Source organism: Xiphophorus maculatus, chromosome 21, assembly GCF_002775205.1.
Source record: "Xiphophorus maculatus strain JP 163 A chromosome 21, X_maculatus-5.0-male, whole genome shotgun sequence".
In the NCBI taxonomy this organism is placed as follows: Eukaryota; Metazoa; Chordata; class Actinopteri; order Cyprinodontiformes; family Poeciliidae; genus Xiphophorus; species Xiphophorus maculatus.
In genome coordinates this window covers 10,460,500-10,480,199 of record NC_036463.1, presented here as the reverse complement: position 1 = coordinate 10,480,199, position 19,700 = coordinate 10,460,500, and the positions used below count along the sequence as shown (strand labels likewise).

The following is a 19,700-nucleotide window of genomic DNA, read 5'->3' as shown; positions in this document are numbered from 1 at the left end:
GGTACATGTGCACATGGATAAAATCTGCAAATACTTGAGACCCCCTTTAATAGTTCAAGCACCAGATATATGGTTCCGATTTTCTTAATTTTGACTGATCGTGATCCGGCGATACATGTGGAGCTGATCTTTTCTACTTTTCTTATCTCCTTTCACAGAGATCTAAATATGAGCCACTGTCCCCTTTTGCTCTGCCATCAGGGTTGAGTGACTGACCTGTCCATCAAGCCTGTCCACACTGTTGCAAGCTTAGTACAGTAGTGTATTACCCTTTTTTTTGTCTGAAAAGTTGCTTTATATAGCAATATGAAGCAACTTGTATAAGAAAAAAAAGAAAGAAAAACAATTGGAATCTCCCGAAACCAGAACCTGCAGGTCACACTTTATAAAGATCCAATGAAAACTACTGCAGAAGCTAAACTCTACCGTCTTCCTTATTTCTGCTCTTGGGTGTACAGCCAATCAGAGGCAAGAAAATGACAGGCGCTGCTAGATTTGTTGCTTTGCACATGTCAGCCAATAGCATCTCAAGTAATGCTGCACCACTGTATTTCAGCATTTTCTTTAAAATATTATATTACCAAAAAAAATAACTAAATCTGTGAATAGGTGGCATTTACCTGAATAATTTGGGGTCAAGTACCACAGAAAAATCTGTTAAAGGAGCAAATCAACAGCAAATACTGAACTGTGAATAGGTGGAGTCCACTGTATTCATATCACAAAGAAAAATGCTCAGAATGCAATAATTGTTTCCAAGTATTTACCAAAAGCGGTATTGTCATTGTAATCTCTATCAATGTTATCACCACTGTATGAATCTACTGGCCAGGGATTGAAATGTGCAAATTTTCCCTTGACCTGCTCAGATTTATACTGAAATGTACTAAAAAATATTTTCCCACTTTTATTAAATACATCAAAAATGTATTCCAACTATTCCAACTCTAAAAAAATCCATATACAGTGCATTAGGGAAAAAACAACAACAAAAACTTAATTGTAGGAATCAGCATGTCAGACTTCTAAGGAAACCACAAATCAATATTGACCAGGAAAAGTTTTATCAGTACATCTCTAATAAACAAAAAAGAAATAAAAAAACAGTTTAGAGTGAGATCTCGTCATTGTTAATTTCTTATGTTCATTAAGTGATGTGAACTGCACATAGCTTACTTAAGCTATGAAACAGCTCCTCTAATACTTGAGTCTCACAGCAGTCTAGCAATATAAAGGAACATAAAAATGTCACTAACGATTACATTTTTCTCCTTTTAACTACCAGCTTCTTGCAAACCTTTCTTCCTGTCAGGAATAAGATGCACATTTAAGTGAGGTTGTTGCTTGCATAAGTCAGTGAACAATTTTATTCTGTTTGTGCTCAAACGTCCAAGGCTTGTTCCAGACAGCAGCCTTTAATTCCTGTGTTTCCCCTTTTAGAAGGGTTGTGTTTGGTCTTTGGAAAGTCATGGTCAAAAGCTCAATTAACGACAGGATCATTTATTACCCGGTGCTTATCGTGGTTGAACAGACGCCGGCCATAGGGAGGCGAAGAGCTTGCTATCACCATTCTTAACGATCAGAGGTGCATTTGTTGTACTGGCCTCCCTGCCAACTACAAGGATGAGACAGTGGCCTTGTGTTTAGTGCAAAACCACAGCTTGCAAGCTCTTGCTGATTTTGTATTTGCTTACAGCTCTAATTCAGGGTTCTTTTGACCATGGATAGGGAAATATTTCCCAACAGAACAGAAATACAGTAGTGCAATGAAAACCTTCGCAGAAATGTGAGGTGGGCTTATTTTTCCTAACAGAGATCATGCAGCATAGCACAATATAATTTACAAAAGAAGCAACTTATTGTTCATCAAAATGACAACAATGGTAAAGAGTCAACTTCTCCACAACTACACTAGATATTTGATTATTAGTATGTCAAAAACACTGAACAGTTACTAAACACAAAATAAAAAAATGCATTATAATCTATTGGATAAAATAAAAAAAGTAAAACAAAGAAGTTAGGTTAAACAGAAACTAACAGGAACACTTGTTTCTATATTAAAAGACTAGCAGTAATGCAATTCTTGTTTCCACTACTTTATTCAAAGACTACCGATGCCTTAGAAGTGGTGTGTCAATCTTGGTTCTCAAGTCTCACTGCTCTGTATTATTTTGATGTCTTCCTGCTCCAACACATCAGCGTTAATGACCTGCTAAGCAGGCCATCAAGTCCACCAGACACCTGGTAATGACCCTTCAGTTTAAATCAGGTTTGTTGAAGCAGGTAAGCACTTAAAGTAGAGCATTGGGACTCTGAAACTGAAGCAGAAGTAAGAAATGCAGTTTTGCAGTAGTTCTCCTGACCTCTCCCAAAAAAAGGAGTTTTTATTTGCTTTGCAAATAAAAGTGAAAATGAAAAACGTACTGGAAGAAATAAGCCAGGAAGGAAATGTACATAAGATAAAAGGGGTTACCAAGATAACATCAAAATGTTACTGAGCAGCCCATTAGTCAGGGACTATGCTGGTATGATATTCCAATTTATAAGTCTGATGGTAAGAGCTTGAAAAGAGCAACTTCAATCTAAAGCATCAACAAAACCTTAGGCATTGCAAAATATGTATGGTCATTTATTGAAATATTTAGTTCCCTCCAAATTATTAGCACTCTTGTGAAAAATGCATTAAAATAAGAGAAATGAGTGCCTGCATTTTGTCATGTTTATACACAATTTTCCAATTTATAGGAAAACAAAAACTTATATATATCTAATTGAAAGTTCCCAGACACTCTGATCAGCTTTGAAAGTAAAATAGGATAGTCTGGTATATCATAGGGTGGAGCAGACAAGTGATGTGATTTGGCTCCATATCCCAGCTTAAATCTCTAAACTCAACTGTAAGCTTATAGGATTGCACTAATATTCAAATTTCTATTTCAATGAGAAACATACTTGATCCCGCAGCAACATTTTTTTTTCCAAGAGGGTTCTTTCTAGTAAAGAACAAAAAATATGATTAATAATACCACCATTTTTTTCTCCTTTGGTAAGGGCAAAAGTAATAAGTAGAAAATTCAGTCCTTTATATATAATTTCACATATCAAGTTGGGCGTTTTACATCATTGAGTGGTGGTCAATTTTTAGGGTGTTTTCACACTTGATAGTCCAGTAGACTCAACTGGAGTCCAAAACGACAACATTTGTTACATTTCCAGCTGATGTTGTTCGCATTCACACTTCAATGTGTCAAACGAACTAAACCCTTACAAAAACCTTTTTACCCCATCACTTGTGGTGGCGCTGCACCAAGAACCACTGGCACCATGACACCATTTTACTCATTTTATCATCCCATCTCAGCCCAGGCATAACCTGGAAGGAAGTACTCTACCCTTTTAGCATGTTCAGCAAATCTGATTTATAAATCCAACCCGTCCTTTAGAGTTTGAGTTTAGAAACAGTGGAATAATCCACAGCTGTAAACATGTGAAAGCATAATTGTGAAATGACAAGGAAGCAAAGTTTGAATCTGCTTAAAAAAAACAAAGAAGTGATGATCAAATACAGCCAGGGGGCCTTTGATATTTTGAGCTAACTGTCAGTCTTACTCCATTTCTGTTCTCTCCTATCAGACTGTTCCGTGCTGAGGAGCTGGCTGACTGATCCGAAGATAAAAGGACCTCCCGTTACTGCTGCAGCTCAGAGAGTGTGAGAAACAAAGATAATATACTCCTTGTGAAACGGCGGAGTGACATTTTGATAATCAAGGAGAAAGGTCAGTCTGGGTGCCTGACTGTCTAGCAAAGGTAAAACTTCTCAGATCAATCCCCTTGTTTTGGGAGTAAGAACTATCACACAAAACCCAGTTTTCGCACGGAGGCAATCTCCAACTGGAAGACTTTTAGACAGCAAAGATGAGACTGACAAAGACAGTCTCTTTGAAATGTCTCAGGGAGCAGGAGCGGATTATGTAAGTCACTCACTATACTGGGTCACCCAGTTGTTTTTGATGTGCACTATTACTATGCTACTGCTACACTCGGTGCAGAGCTTCTCATTTTCCACAATCTGAGTGCATCTAAAATGTTTTTTCTTACTTCCGATTGCTGGATATGCTTTTAATAGAAGTTTGCTGCAACAAATGTGCACATTTTGAGTAAAATAGATGCAATAAATGAATTTTTCATGCAGCACGCAAAGAAAAATTGCATAGTGATGTCAATTGTGATGTTTAATCTCAGAAAAGGACTGGCAGGTCACAAATCAGACGTGCAGCACTATGCCAATCCTACACTTTAAGCACAAGTTAAACACAAACAACTCTTGTGGACTCGGCCTTTCTTTCTGTAGCTGCATGGACGGTGAGGAGTTGTGATGAATGTATGTTTGTGTGGGTGGGTCGGTGCAGCAAAACAGAGCAAGTCTTAGCTAACATAAATGGAGCATTTAACCTTCCAGGCCATTACAAATCTTTGCGCTGCTGAGCATGAGAATAATGGCAGCACTGTCAGGACAGGTAGGATGTTTGGTAGCTCCATAACATGGGCGCTTTGTTTCTCTGACAGTGTCATGTTACTACCAAGGCTGAAACCAAAAACAAAAAGGGAAGCACAGGCTGCTTCTGCACAGCAGAGCAGATACAAAGACTCTGAGATTTAGGTGTTGGGCAAACTCTAGAATATACCGTATGTTATTCCACCTAAAGTGAAAAGGGAAGTTTAGTATGGTATCGTAGTAACTTTCACACTATTTGCATATTTTTCTCAAAGGTCTTTAAGACATTTGGAGGCAAAAGGAAGTGTCTGGTTTACAATGTTGACTTAAATTTGCAGCTTCCCCCTTTAAAATGTGAACAGAGATGTTAAAGTATGAAGATTTTGTATTTGGTCAAGTCCAAATGTAGAAACAAACAACTTGAAATAGTAGTCACACAGTTTGAAACCTTTCTACATTTCGTCATGCAGAAAGGCATTTTAAAGAAGTTGATAACTGTTAAGCCGAAGAAAAATAAAGCAAAGAGAGTGGCTGCTTTTGTATTTAACCCGTGCGATGACATAAGATAATGGTTTGATGTAATGAATTTAATTGTTGAACTTGCTGTGGGCTTATAGTTATCATCTTGCTAGAAGATGAACCTTCATTCAAACAAATTTTCTTCTGATTTTACAATGCATTTAGCTCCATCCAGTTTCCTGTTAAATTTTCCTGTATGTTTCCCCGTGCCTAATTTTTTAAAAAATGCACACCGCATAGCATTATTCTGGTTATTCTTATTTCTGGATTTTGAAAACTAATCATTATTTTCCCTCTGTTTTGATCGATCACATAACAATCCAATCAAATACAAGTCTGTTTTTGCTAGACACTGTACACCAGTTATGAGCCATATTGCTAGGACTGATCTTAAACAGGTATTTAGATTTTAATTTTGCTAATGTTTTAAAAAACAAATCTATTAATCGCACAAAATCCGTCTTTGATACTCTGCAAATAATGTGCTAAATACACAAGCTAACAAATGAAGCTAGAAAATGCAGTTGCTATCAAAACGAAAGTACAAGGAAATCCCTTCAAAATAAAAGCGGGACTTAGGAATAAACATACCATTTTTGGTATTTTCAAAAATACATACACTATATATACTTTGTGAACATTTATCTCCTGTGTGTCAAACATTATACACACAACGAGCTAGTTTGTTCTACCTCTTGTTTTTTTTTATTTAATTTGTTATTGTGGATAACACAGGAAATTCAACTATGATTTCACAGACTTGACAGGGCACTGAAATAAAAAATGGTGCTGCTGTCAACTGAATATTGCTTCACGCTTCTAACTAATTACACACCACGTAGCAACACATCAGAGACTGGGGAGAGCCCTGGGTAATCAGTGATTAAACTGGTAAATCAATAATAGGTGTAGTGAAGGACAAAGACACTTGCTCGCTGTGTTCCAGGAAGAGATGGAGATATCTCACCTTTAGGGACTTAAGTACAATTAATTTGTGTTGTTTTAATAGAAATGTGTCTCTGTAAATTACGTTAGTGTTTAGAGGGGTTACAGTTTGTATCAACTTTGTTTCAAAACGATGTTTGGCCTGTTCTCGCCTCGCATGCATCGGCTCGACCAGCGTTGCAAACACCCACCCGTCCTGCTGCAGCATTTCCGTGTTTCGTACGGAATCGTTTTCACGGAGTCCACGCCACGTCAGAAAATAACCCTTATTTTCCTCCCCCAAATGGTTCCAACATCATAACACCTCTCTCTGGGAGTAGCGGGCTATTAACGTGGAGGGGAAAACACGCCGATGCCGAGGGGGAACACTGCGACATTGTTCCAGGATAAATAATAAGTGAAAGGCTGCATGACGCGTCTAAATCAATGGGGTCCAAGTCGGGATCATAGAGATGCTACAGCAGCAGAACTTACCCAGTGCCACCTCGCAGGCTTTACGCAGCTGTGAGTGATGAGCCTTCTTCACCTCCTTGTCGGCCAGGATCTTCTCCAAAGCTCGTGTGAGGAACATGTTTTTCGTCTTTTTGCCCTCATACATGTCGCACCGGAATCTGGAGCGAGGTGTGCCTGGTCCCAAGGAGACGGGGAGGGAAGAGAGGGTGAAGGTGGAGGCCTGCAGCCGCCTCGAAAGGAGATGCGTTCCGTCGCAAATGTCAGCCACGGGAGCCCCTTAACAGACACACATGAATAAATACAGAAGGTTGGGGCAAATCCCTCAGAATGCAGTTAACGACCTGCCTCCTGCGCCATGTTGGGAGAGAGGAAACGACGTCACGTAGCGTCCGAGAGCGGCCGCGGTGAGGCAGCACGGAGCGAGTTCTGGTTTAGGGACCTGATAAAAGAAAGTTTGGCCCTGTGTTCACCTGAAACACAAACAACAAACTTGTAAATGCTAAGTTCTCCGTTTTTATTTTGATGTGAGTTGAAACATGTTTTGCTCATTTAATGTTCTCATCAGAGACAATTAATGAAAAACAACAAAAAAGCGGCTATTATACTTAGTTTTAAATGCAACATATTCTAACTTGTTGCATTTTGAATGCAACATTGTGGTCAAAAACCTTGGCATGATATCCCTGTTATATTCATAATACTATAAAAGAAAACATTAATTAGTAAAGAGAACAAAAAATGTCACTATTTTCTAATATTTTGACTCCCTGGAAACAGTTTATTTCTTAATTTGATTAGTTATTTTATTGAGAGATTTCTGGTGGGTCTCTGCAGTTCCACCGGAGTTACAGAGTTATTACTTGAGGCTCCTGCGAAGAGCACATCTCCTGATTGTGCTCTCCTTGTTTACATCCCATCTGTGGTCTATTAATAGCATATTTTGGGGAATAAATGTAAAGTAGGCTTACTCATTGCCATTCCAAATATAGCAGAACTTAATTTCATGTTATTTTAGGCCACTGCAAAATCACAGTTTGCAGAGTTCTAGTTCAACAAATATTATAATTCTTATTGCTATAATAATTATGCTTACAAGTGATTTAAACTGGGGGTAGGCAATGCAACCACTCATTGGAAATTGAATTTTTTCACATTCTATCCAATATAAATTTGAATATGAGTGATAGTGTACTGGTAATATTTTACATATACCTCTAAAACAGTGAGAACTCTGACTTAGTTCTTTGGTGTTTCATGTCTTTACCCAGACAATTGAAAATATTTTTTTAAAGAAATGTATTCTATCACAGTTATCTAGTCAAAAGTTGGATCATTTTTGATGCAATAAAATCAAGAACTGTAACTTTATTCTAGACATGACATCTGCCAACAAAACCAAAGCAATTTTTTTTTAGAAAAAAAGAGGATACATTTCTTTATCTCAATAAACGTAATTCCTTTTTCACTCTATTGAGTGGTTAAATTTTATTTGGTTAAATTAGTTTGTGTTTGTTAAAAGCACTGTCCAAGGTGTACCTTGCACAACTCCCACCACCCCAGTCACCCCATTAGACCTTTACTGTACAGATAAGCAAGTATTGTTTTAGTTATTAAATCATATTACTTACTTTGCATGCTGTGGATATGTTTAACAGCAGATCCTTCTTGCAGCCTTCTGTAACTTTTATCGGAGTCCAACAGGAGATACATGTGGAAAATCTGGAAGTTTGACAACACAGATTTGGTCATCGTAGGCGGCATATAGTTTGTTTACACTTAGGACTGTTTTATGAGTCAGCTCCATTTTTTCTGTAGCTATAAATAAGAGATGAGCTGAAGAAGCTTTAGTCTCGATAGAAGTTTTCGTTCTAGGGTTCAGACGTGAAAAACGTAGGACACCCTACTCAGTATTGAATTCTTTATTAATAAACAGGAACATATTGATGTCTACACATTTTATTTATTTCTATATAAGATGATGTAGTTGCAGGTTAAACAGAAAAATAAACTTTGTATTACCCATTGAATAATGTATATTTAAAAATATGCATATTGTGAGGAAAATGTTTGGCTGAAATCTTCAGCTAGCTGCTTTATGTACCCATCTAGTCTCTTTTATGGGTCTAAGGAAAGTTTTTCCCAGTGTCCAGTGATGATTTCTCTTTATGTTTGTTTTTTTTGTTTGTTTCTTGTGGCGCTTGTTTGAAGTAAACCTATGGCAATTCATTGGTGGTTTCCATAACCATCTATTTCTCAGTTTTGAGCCAGTCCTTGGTATATTTACTAGTAATGCAAAACATTAGCTTGCAATGTTTCACTGTTCAGTTCAGTTTCACATTTTCTTCAAGCACTCTCTAATACACTCAAATTCTTCTGAGACCTCTTTAATTCCCTCACAAAACTCATAAGTACAATCTTGTCTGCTGAGTAATGATGCTCTACTCTTATCTGTTACACCTGTGTGTAGATTTTGTAACTGGAAACAAATGTGGAGATGTAATTCATTTTTCACTACAAATAGCTTTTAAAATTAGATAGCAGATAATGTGTTAAAATATATTTTCTTCTGTTTTCATACTTTTGCTAAATTCTTATATTTTGATATACTGTTGAATTTAATGTTAAATATGATAAAATGTTAAGACTCCTTTCCTATTGTAGTTTTTGTAATTGTTTTTAAAATACAGTGAAAGTAAAATTAGAAAGATTCGGTCTATGTGATGCTTATTAAAAATGTCACTCGCCTCCAGTAATGTTTACTATCAAACACAACTTTGTGTTAAAAACATTAATGACACACAACTACGGGCTCCTCCTTCACACAAAAAACATTTAACTTTTTCCTTTAAATTTGGATAATTTAAGCAAGAAAACTGTTGAAACACACAATTTGGTATTGTAATAAGTTTCGTAATTAAAATATATATTTAATTGGGTTATAATAAAAATAACCAGCCAAGAAAGATGACTTATGATAACAATTTCTACTGATATAAAACTGTTAAACTTCATTATTACACATCTATTAAAATATCATGTTAAGCTCACATAAAAAATCTTGACAATGTTGATGAAAGTTATTCTGGACAAAATATATGTTTTCCTATAAAAATATGTATATTTAAAAATGATCAGGCTATGCAATATTATTTAATATTTTGAAAGGCATAAATAATTTGTTTTACTTATTCAAAAAGTGTTTATGTCTGGAATCAAGTCCTAGCATCACTTTTGTAAAAAAAAAAAAAAAAAAAAAAACATTTGTTGAAAGCACTCTGAACTCTCTGCAATCATTTCTTATCAGAAATGAGAAATAACAAAACAAACCTTGAGAAAATAATGCATTTCATTTCTCACTTATTCACCTGATAGCATCTAAGAGAAATATTAAATTTAACAACCGTAAGAAGCTGCTCATATATATGGAAATCATTTCCTGTTCATGTTGCACTTCTGCAGACCCAACAAGATGGTTATCACAACTCTCATGGTCCTAGAGCAGTTGTGCAAGATTAGTGGTTCAAGCAGGAAGAAACCAAAGATCTGTGAACCTAAACTCAAATTCAACATTCCTGTAAGACCACTCAACGGAGCTGTAAGAAATTACAACCTAAAATGTATAAAATAGCTTTAAAGTTCAACAAATTATCATATTTTATGAAATACAAATGAAAACCAATTTAAAACACACTGTTTGAAAGAAAATGAATGCTTGGAGGTTCAGCTCCCTATAAAGAATAGAAATAGCCTTTATTGACCCACAGAGGGGAAATTCATGTGTAACAGCAGCATCAAGATATATAGGTTCACACAAAAGATCAAACTGTGTTAATATATATATATATATATATATATATATATATAAATTTATTGTCATCTACTAAAAACTAAAATCGATTATGAAACGATTATAAACTTTGCTTTAAGTGAAGGAAAAACCCAAGTCTGATGAACTAGGACAAATTATATATCAGTCACTTCCCTTGGAATTACGTTTAGGACCATATAAGTTCGACTTGTAGAGTTCCTGGGTATTGCAGACAGTGTTCTCAGAATAATATTTGACCCACTGCATTACTGTACTACAGGTCAACCCTCATAAGTAAAACACAGACTGATTAAGTGAGACTTAATCACAGCAACTGTGCTTCCATTCACAGTTGCTGTATACCATTGTCAATACTCACTGAAATAAATATTCTGGCAAGAGTTGTAGCAACACAATGGACAGCTAATGTGTATCTAAGTAACCCATGCCAGTCTGAACTGGAGCAGAGTAGACATTTACCAGACAGCTGTCAGAATTTTAGTTTTTGAATTACAAAGTTTGCCACCTGTGGTTACAACAGAGGCCTTTTAAATTTCTGGATACTGTGCCGGCCTGTGAGGTCTCCAAGTCGCTACTTTCTGATAGCATTTTTTCCAACTTGCACCTCCTTCCTTCACAAATCAATATAGAAATGTTTACATTATAATTTTTTCTATCACAATTCTTTCACCAAACTTTGAGCAGCTCCATATGTGCAAGTGACTCCAGCAAACAAAAACTTTCAGGATGTGAAAATAAGTCATGATCTATAAGATGGTGCTAAAGTTAATGTATTGTGAGGCACAGATGAAGGAGCATTTGCACATAGACATGGTTAGAAATAGACACTTCTGTGCTTGAACACGAACTTGGCAATGACTTTGACGTCTGGCTCCGGTTCCAGGAAGGGTTATGGTAGACGTCACCAAATGTGTCAGAATAGCTCAGGAAAAATGAAACAATTCATAGATATTCCATGTATCCTAAAACCATTTCATCCACACCAGCCGAAAAAGTGCAGGTTTACAATTACAGAGAAACACTAGACAGAAACAAAAGTCAACAATGACATTACATAGCTTAATTTCCACAATGTTCCATGAGGTTCTGCCTTTTAAATAACTTCACACAGAAGAAATTTTAATTCGTAATTAAATATTTTCAGTAGTGACTGTTTGGTTGTTAGAAGAAATACAGCGTAACAACCATCCTGTGATTTTCATGTTGAATTTCTCCCAAGTCCCCCCCTCAAATTTATACATTTAACATTTCAAACAGTACACATTGTTGTGATGCAATACAAAATTAACATTATTAATCCAAAATAATTCCAGACAAGTCATATCAAGTTTTTTTTTTTAGCTTTGCAGAGTGTTACTCCATCACTGGTAAGCAGAACTAACCAAGTTGCCAAACAGGAACAGAAGTAAAAAGTGTCCATTATTGTGTTCTGTAAAAACTGAACAATGAAGTTCAGAACCTCAATAAGTTAGTAGCTAAAACACACCTTTTTTTTTAGTAATCTTTTTCTCTTTTAAAATGTTTTCATTATTAACCAGAGAAAAAATACAGAAAAGTAAGTGAGTAAGTCAGATGATGAATGCAAAAAAATGCAGTTCAGCTAAATCTATCAATAAGAAATAAAAGGAACATGGCACATTCATCCTCACAAAATGACTGTGCAAGATGGAAACTAGAGAAAGGGAAAACAGCAGGTCACCTGTGACTGTGTTGAAAGTGTTTCAAGCTTCAGCAGCTGAGATTTGTCTGCGTTCTTCACCGGTCAAAGCTTTATGACAATGAGAGACCCACTCATAACAAGATTCAGCTAGAGGGAGTGAATACTTTTTTTTTTGCCACTGTATATTCAGTTCCCATTTACACTTTGTTTATTTCAGATTCTGTGCTACATCAAACAAGAGTCATGACACCTGAATGGCAGGATTGGAAAATTTGCCAGCAAGTCAAAGGATTGCGAAAATTCGTATCTTTTAACCACTCCCTCCTAGAAAGCACAGGGTGACTATGAAGAGAAACATCCAGTAGAAGCAGGCTTAGGGTGGACAGCCTTCTGCCTCAATCAGCCAAGAGATGAGAGGATGGGGAAAGAGGCATTATCGACTCTACTTTCACCCCCACTTATAAAATATAATAAATAATCACGTTACAGCTGAAGAAATAGCCACTAAACGACATGGCAGAACATGATGGAGAAGTCAAGCTGGCTGAATTGTCATTTTATCATGGTGTAATACTTGAATTAGCTAGGGACATGAAATTATCCAGCAGAATAATTATGAGTTAATTTTAAATATGTGTTGTGTTATAAATGTAAACTAGAAGACATGTACAGCTCATTTATATACAGCCTACTTAATGAGGATTGGAATTAGGTAATTAGAAGGCTAATACTAGTTACACTTCCTTGTTAGTCAAACACAGGCCACGGTTAATATTCAAGTTTAAACAAAGGGCACACTGACCTCTACTGGTCTCACCTTCTTACTACATCATTATTACTTCTCTTTACTAAATTATGGCAATAATGACAGTGCATGTCACAAAATAATTTACTAAAATGTTCAAAATCAGAAATTTACATATATTTTCTCAATATTTAGGCACAGTTGTAATGGTGTTGCCCTATTTACTCCAAATGTAAAAATGTACTTCTTGTTGCTGCAGTTATAGCTGCAAGAAGCCCATTTTGTGGTGTATTTCTATCAACTGTGCACATCTAAAGAGTAAAGTCTTTAGATGTCTTTCTTTGCAATGTTTGGTCAGCAGAGGCAATGTTTGAAAAAGGCCATATGGGCAGTTGCTCAGACATTCATTATAAGAGGGGCTCGTTGGGAGTAAGAGAAAGAAGGGCTCTTTCAGAGTACCAGATTGGCAAGAACCATGTTGGAAATAATTTTATTAAAATGTTGTGCAGCATCGTCTGTTTGAAGAGCCACACGGGTAATTTAAGTTACTTCCTAATGGAGTGGTATGTAAAATACATACCGAATTACTTGATAACATTTGAAACATTTATTTCTAAATAGTATGATATATCATTGCAGTGTGTTCTGAAGAACAGCACCATTCTATCCATTTCTGCATGTAAATATCTAAAGAAATAAAGAATTTAATCTTTAATCTCCTATACTTATCTGGCTATTTTGTTTTTGAAAATCAAAGGCACAATTCAAACTCGCTTTCATACATCTATCTTTACCCTAATTGGTTCTAAATAAAAAACAAAATCAGAATTTTATTCACTTTCACTTGGTATGTGGAGGAAGCTGAAATCTTGAGTTCCCTGTAGGCAAACGCTTTAAATTCTTTCAAATTCCTGCTGGTCATTTCCTCTACTTTTGTCTTCACCTGTGTAAAAATGAAACAAGTTAGACTTAAACAAAGAACAGAAATGTCATAATTTGTCCATGAAAAAAAGGGAAGTTGTCTGCTGTCAGTCTGAACTGCTCAACATTTGTTGAGTTGGAAAATTTTAACATACAAGGTACTGATAAAGACTGGTAAGATGGTCAATTTCAGAACAGGAAGACAACCTGCATTTTATTTTGGTTGAAGTTCACTCTACAGCATTTCTTTCTTAATCTTAATGTAGAAAAGAACACGGAAAGATCACGCCTATATTGATGTGTGTTTTTGGTGAATTAATATGGTGTTTATTTGCTACAAAAAGTTTCTGGACCAGCGATTGGGGGATGGGGAGATGTGGGGATGGATTGGATTTGGGGGGTGGTCGGAGTAGTTACCCCTCTCTTGCCCCCCCTAGATCCACCTTTGAAATAAAAGTGGCTAACCCCGGACACTGATGTTTGTGTGGGCTGAAGAGAGACAAGAATCTCCCAGTTGGCCTCTAGGGGGCATTGTAACTGCACAAAACGCTTACTTCACACCCAGTAAACCTGGACTACATAAAAGTAATTATCATTTATTCCATCTTCAGAATAAATGACTGAGCCTTAGAGTTAGTTTCATTTTGTCGCAAAACAATTTGTTTTTCAGTTTTGCTTTTCAGGAACTAATTTAAGAATATACAACTTTACTGACTTCAGAAGTGGAAAACTTTCATTTATTTGTATAGTTGTAAAGCTTTAAAACCTAACAAATTTTTTATTCAACTTCTTTTGGTGTTAGTTTTAAATAAATTTGTGTATCCGTTTCTAATAAGTCAATATTTCTTATTGTCAAAAAAAGGGAAGTTCTCATAAATAAGCATCCTCAAGTTGCTGATAGTATTAATTTTTGTAAGTGGATATAAAGGTTAATTATTAGAATTTAAATCTGCAAACATTTTCACTTTAAAACACTTCCATTACCTGTCAAATTCTTTTGTTCTGGGCTGAATTTGTGTTATTAATTCAAACATCTTCCATCTACATAATCTTCAGATGTGAAATATTTGTAGACACATCTTCCAGTCCCCTGGAAATGGATTTTACTGGTTTCTATCAATAGATTATCTATCATGTGGTATCATGTTAGATCCTGTTCACTCAACAATAAAGCATTGATTATCCACAGTATCATTGCTGACAGGAACATTGCATTTATATTTGGAGAATATTTATACAGAAAGTTCTCTGGATAAAGACTGGGAGGAGGATTCATGTCAGAACAGGACAACCCATATTTTTGTGGTTAAAGTTCACTCTACAACATTTCTGTCATCACCTTTCTTACTATAAAATAATTTGATTATGTCTTTAACAACAGTATGTAAATCTTTCTTATAAGAGGTTAAAATAAAAAAAAATGCATATGTAAAAAAAAATATTTCTTGTTAAAATCAATTTTTTTTTTTTTAATCTTCATGAGGTTCCCATAAACAATTGAGCATAACATTACAGATTCCCTTACGTCTGAAACTACGTCTGCAGTACAGTACACTCTTTATTCCTCTGGTAATCAGCGGCGCCGGATTCATTTTTGAGGTGGGGGGTCCATGGGGTGTTTCATCACCTATGTTACGCACTTTGAATGTCAGGCGCGCACCTGTCAATCAATTCAGTGGGTTTGCAGCAATTTGTCCCGAAATAAACAGTAAACAACCCTTACCTGGAGGACAACGTTTTTGGGTCTACCATGCCCGAAAGAACGACATCGCAGATACAAGCGGCCAAAATGGGTTTTCTCCGTAGGGTGTCTGGGCTTTTCCTTAGAGATTGGGTGAGTAGCTCGGTCATCCGGGAGGGACTCAGCGTAGAGCCGCTGCTCCTTCACGTCGAGAGGAGCCAGTTGAGATGGCTCCTGGATGCCTCTCTGCTGAGGTCCCACCGGGAGGAGGCCCGGGGAAGACCCAGGACACGCTGGAGGGACAATGTCTCTCGGCTGGCCTGGGAACGCCTTGGGGTTCCCCCAGAGGAGCTGGAACAAGTGGCCGGGGAGAGGGAAGTCTGGGCCTCCCTTCTGAAGCTGCTACCCCCGCGACCCGACCCCGGATAAAGCGGAAGAAAATGGATGGATGGACAATGTGAACAAACAGATATTATGTCGCTGCTGTTACTTGATGTGATTTTGGAGGGATCGTTTCTTGTCAGTTCTTGGAGATCATCCGATTTGTTAGCCAACGATCTTTCTGTGTTAGGAAAATCTCTCATTCGCCACTACGGCAAGGCAAGGCAAGGCAACTTTATTTATATAGCACCTTTCAGCCAAAGACAATTCAAAGTGCTTGTACAAAGAAGTTAAAAACAACATACAACAGAATAAGAATAAACAAAATAAACATTACAAATTTGAATATAGTTAAAAAAATAAATAAATAAAAAAATAATAATAATAAATACAAATTTAAGAATAGGCAATGTCAAATAAGAAGGTTTTTAACCTTGTTTTAAATAAACTCAAGGTAGGGGCAGTCTTACAGTGAGCAGGAAGCTTATTCCAGAGTGTTGGAGCATAAAAACTAAAAGCTGCTTCACCGTGTTTAGTTCTGACTCTTGGAATGGACATGCTAGGGGACAGCATGTCACCATTATTTCTTCAACGTTAACCTTCAACGTGTGTATTTAATGTTACCAACTCACAGCTGAAGAGCGACACAGAGAAAAAGTGGACCAAACAGAGCTGAAATATTAAAGGCCATTGAATACAGGGCATCAATGGCCCTGTATTGAATACGGGGCCATTGTATTCAATACAAGATCCATTGAATACCATGTATTCAATTTCCAGTGGCAGTTCCTGCCACAACCAGTGGCCAAAAGTTAAATTTTAACAGGAAGCCACACCCAGCAGAAGCAGGCTCAGGGTGGATAGCCTTCTGCATCAATCAGGAAGTACCTTCTAGTCTGTTTGCACAACACCTACAGTATAAATAAGCTTAGAAACTAACTGATGTTCAGCTTTTGAGCCTGATAGCAGCAGATACGTTTCTTCTCTGTTAAAAGCAGTAATGAGTAAAGGAATATTGGTTGGAGGTTGGGAAGACCCCAGGCCCGCTGATGGGGAAATTTCTATGCTTTCTAGTTGGGTGAGTTTCTTCAATGTTTAAAAGAATGCAAGAATTCTGTTCTAACATTTCTTTTTATGTGATTTTCACACAGATGTGGAACATTTCAGAGGCAACAACCAACAGAAAGTTTAATGAATTCAAAGCAGTTGAATACCGGACACAAGTTGTGGCAGGTGTAAACTATGTCATCAAGGTAATAAGCAATGATTTCTATTATACTATATTATTTAAAACCATGCAATATGAACAAACAAATATTATGCAGCTGCCATTTCTTGATAGTGTAAAACATAATATGTTTATCTGTGGTTTATTTTATTTTTGTTGGTTATTTGTTTATACAGCAACTTTACTGTACAGTATTAAGAAGACTCAATGTATTCAAAGAGGAAACTTTTTCCAAGATGTTTTATGATAATCAAATACATTTACTGTACCTTCAGTTGACTACAAGTAGTAATTACCTTCAGTTAATTACTACTTAATTAAATGTGCCACTTTTTAATTAAGTGGCACATTAATACATTTAATGTGCCACTTAAATGAATTAAGATATTTTGGATTAAAACTAGACCAAAACAAATAACACAACATCAAAATATGTGCATCAAATAAACAGAAAGAAGGAAAATGTTGATAAGAAAAGTATCTTCACTGTAAGAAACAGACTGAAAGCTTTATTGTAAGATAAAATTTTTAAATAATGAGGATGAAAACGTGATCCAAATAAAATTTAGCTGGAAACTTGCAACAATACAGCCTCTGTCCTGTTAAGAAAATAATTTCCTCTCTGTTCTCTCTGTAGGTTCAGGTGGGAGAAAACAATTTCATCCACCTGCAGATCTTCCAAAGCCCTCTGATGGGGAACACAATTGAAATCAAATTTGAGGGAGCACAGGACGGCTACAAACGAGATGATCCTCTCGAACCGTTCACGCCCTTCGTCTAAAGTGAAAACACTACCTGATCCAGCTTCCTCCAGACGGCTGCTTCAAAGGAAAATGTCTTTGTATTGTTATAAGCGAGATTACTACAACAATACTTGGTTATAATACAGGACGAGTCAAATGTCTGTATCACTTGGGGATGTCAAATCAATCAATCAATCAATCAATCAATCAAATTTTATTTGTATAGCACATTTCAGCATCAAGGCATTTCAAAGTGCTTTACATCAAATGTCATAAAATGGCTCAATAAACAAAATGTATGCATCATATTTGTCTCTGGTGTTTGAATTCAAATTTAGTTCAAATTAAAAACAAATTTTATGATCTGAAAGGGAAATTAAATGTTGTATCTCATATTAAGTCAGGTTCTTCAAAAAAAATTTCTGTATTACAAGAAATCTTGTTAAACACATATCCCAAGAAAAACAATCTACAATACAGTTAAATTTATAACAATTAATAAATGAAACAGTGAAAAAGGAAATATTAAATGAAAATGAGAACCACTGTGTTAACATATATTATCAGATACTTGTATGTATCTGTCAACCATCCAATTCAGACATTTCCCTTCATTTTGTTGCTTCAATGTGATTGTAGTTTTGAACTTTCTAGATAAATAGTCTAAATCTTGAGCCCTTGAATTTTGTCCTAACATATGTTTTAATCTTCTGAGCTTCTTGTGAAGCAGCACAGTTTATTTAATTTTTTCATCTTTTCCGTCTGGGTTCTGGTCAGTTTGTGCCTTGGTGAAAGCCAGGATCTACAGTATAAGTGCTACGAAATCAGAAAGAATTGTTAATCCTACTGTTTTCTGTCTTCCTAATCATAATATTAAAATAATTCATGAGATGAAGTTTCTACTAATAATAACGGTTTGACCATGATGCACAGCAAATTTGACTGTGACTGTGACTGTGTTGAAAGTGTTTCAAGCTTCAGCAGCTGAGATTTGTCTGAGTTCTTCACCTGTCAAAGCTTTATGACAATGAGAGACCCACTCATAACAAGGTTCAGCTAGAGGGAGTGAATACTTTTTTTTGCCACTGTATATTCAGTTCCCATTTACACTTTGTTTATTTCAGATTCTGTGCTACATCAAACAAGAGTCATGACACCTGAATGGCAGGATTGGAAAATTTGCCAGCAAGCCAAAGGATTGCGAAAATTCTTATCTTTTAACCCTTCTGAGAAAGCACAGGGTGATGATGAAGAGAAACATCCAGCAGAAGCAGGCTTAGGGTGGACAGCCTTCTGCCTCAATCAGCCAAGAGATGAGAGGATGGGGAAAGAGGCATTATCGACTCTACTTTCACCCCCACTTATAAAATATAATAAATAATCACGTTACAGCTGAAGAAAATAGCCACTAAACGACATGGCAGAACATGATGGAGAAGTCAAGCTGGCTGAATTGTCATTTTATCATGGTGTAATACTTGAATTAGCTAGGGACATGAAATTATCCAGCAGAATAATTATGAGTTAATATTAAATATGTGTTGTGTTATAAATGTAAACTAGAAGACATGTACAGCTCATTTATATACAGCCTACTAATGAGGATTGGAATTAGGTGATTAGAAGGCTAATACTAGTTACACAGAATGTTAGTCAAACACAGGCCAAGGTTAATATTCAAGTTTAAACAAAGGGCACACTGACCTCTACTGGTCTCTTACTACATCATTATTACTTCTCTTTACTAAATTATGGCAATAATGACAGAGCATGTTACAAAATGCTTTGATCATGCTACACAGCAAATTTGACAGTGCAGATTTAAAACTATCAAAGTTAAAATCAACACAAATGCAGAGTTTATATTGTAACCACAGATGCGGTGTTAAATTAATACTTTTGAAAGAGTCAAAATACTCACTCCATTAGTGTTAAAAACTACTTGTTTGTGGTGTGTGTTTAGGAAAATGTTTTCGTTCTGGGTGAAAGAGATACACTGAATCAATCAGAGAAATGCACATTTCTCTTTAGATATTTTTATTTAGAAAATTAGAGTAAGTATCAGTGTGTGAGAAAAGAAAAGCAAGAGAGAAGAAG

The 19,700-nt window shown here is 36.1% G+C and overlaps 2 protein-coding genes across 4 annotated transcripts in view; one reads left to right on the top strand and one right to left on the bottom strand.

The window, feature by feature from the left end:
* arfgef1 (ADP ribosylation factor guanine nucleotide exchange factor 1) overlaps window positions 1–8,975 on the bottom strand; it is a 56,067-nt gene extending 47,092 nt beyond the window's left edge. The window contains exon 1 of one of the 2 annotated variants that reach the window (XM_023326244.1): window positions 6,437–8,975. In XM_023326244.1, the coding sequence (XP_023182012.1) occupies window positions 6,437–6,560 (124 nt within the window). In that variant the 5' untranslated portion in view covers window positions 6,561–8,975. The remainder of the gene's footprint in view (window positions 1–6,436) is intronic. The other variant, XM_023326246.1, reaches the window with a different exon arrangement.
* On the top strand, window positions 3,936–17,851 carry LOC102216564 (cystatin-A-like). 2 transcript variants are annotated; one of them, XM_023326247.1, is made up of 3 exons: window positions 3,936–3,974; window positions 16,784–16,885; window positions 17,498–17,851. In XM_023326247.1, the coding sequence occupies exons 1-3, from the start codon at window positions 3,948–3,950 to the stop codon at window positions 17,639–17,641; spliced, it is 273 nt and encodes a 90-aa protein (XP_023182015.1). In that variant the 5' UTR covers window positions 3,936–3,947; the 3' UTR covers window positions 17,642–17,851. The 2 variants fall into 2 exon arrangements, with proteins under 2 accessions (XP_023182015.1, XP_005797896.1); XM_005797839.2 differs by lacking the exon at window positions 3,936–3,974 and adding an exon at window positions 16,530–16,710.
* Window positions 17,852–19,700: the final 1,849 nt, after the last annotated feature.

What these genes read in the sequence shown, in the direction of transcription:
- LOC102216564 (XM_005797839.2), top strand. Translation starts at nt 16,633, where the DNA reads ATGAGTAAAGGAATATTGGTTGGAGGTTGGGAAGACCCCAGGCCCGCT. An exon ending in TTTCTATGCTTTCTAGTTGG is followed by an intron (nt 16,711 to 16,783) that starts GTGAGTTTCTTC and finishes ATTTTCACACAG; the next exon opens with ATGTGGAACATTTCAGAGGC. An exon ending in GTGTAAACTATGTCATCAAG is followed by an intron (nt 16,886 to 17,497) that starts GTAATAAGCAAT and finishes TTCTCTCTGTAG; the next exon opens with GTTCAGGTGGGAGAAAACAA.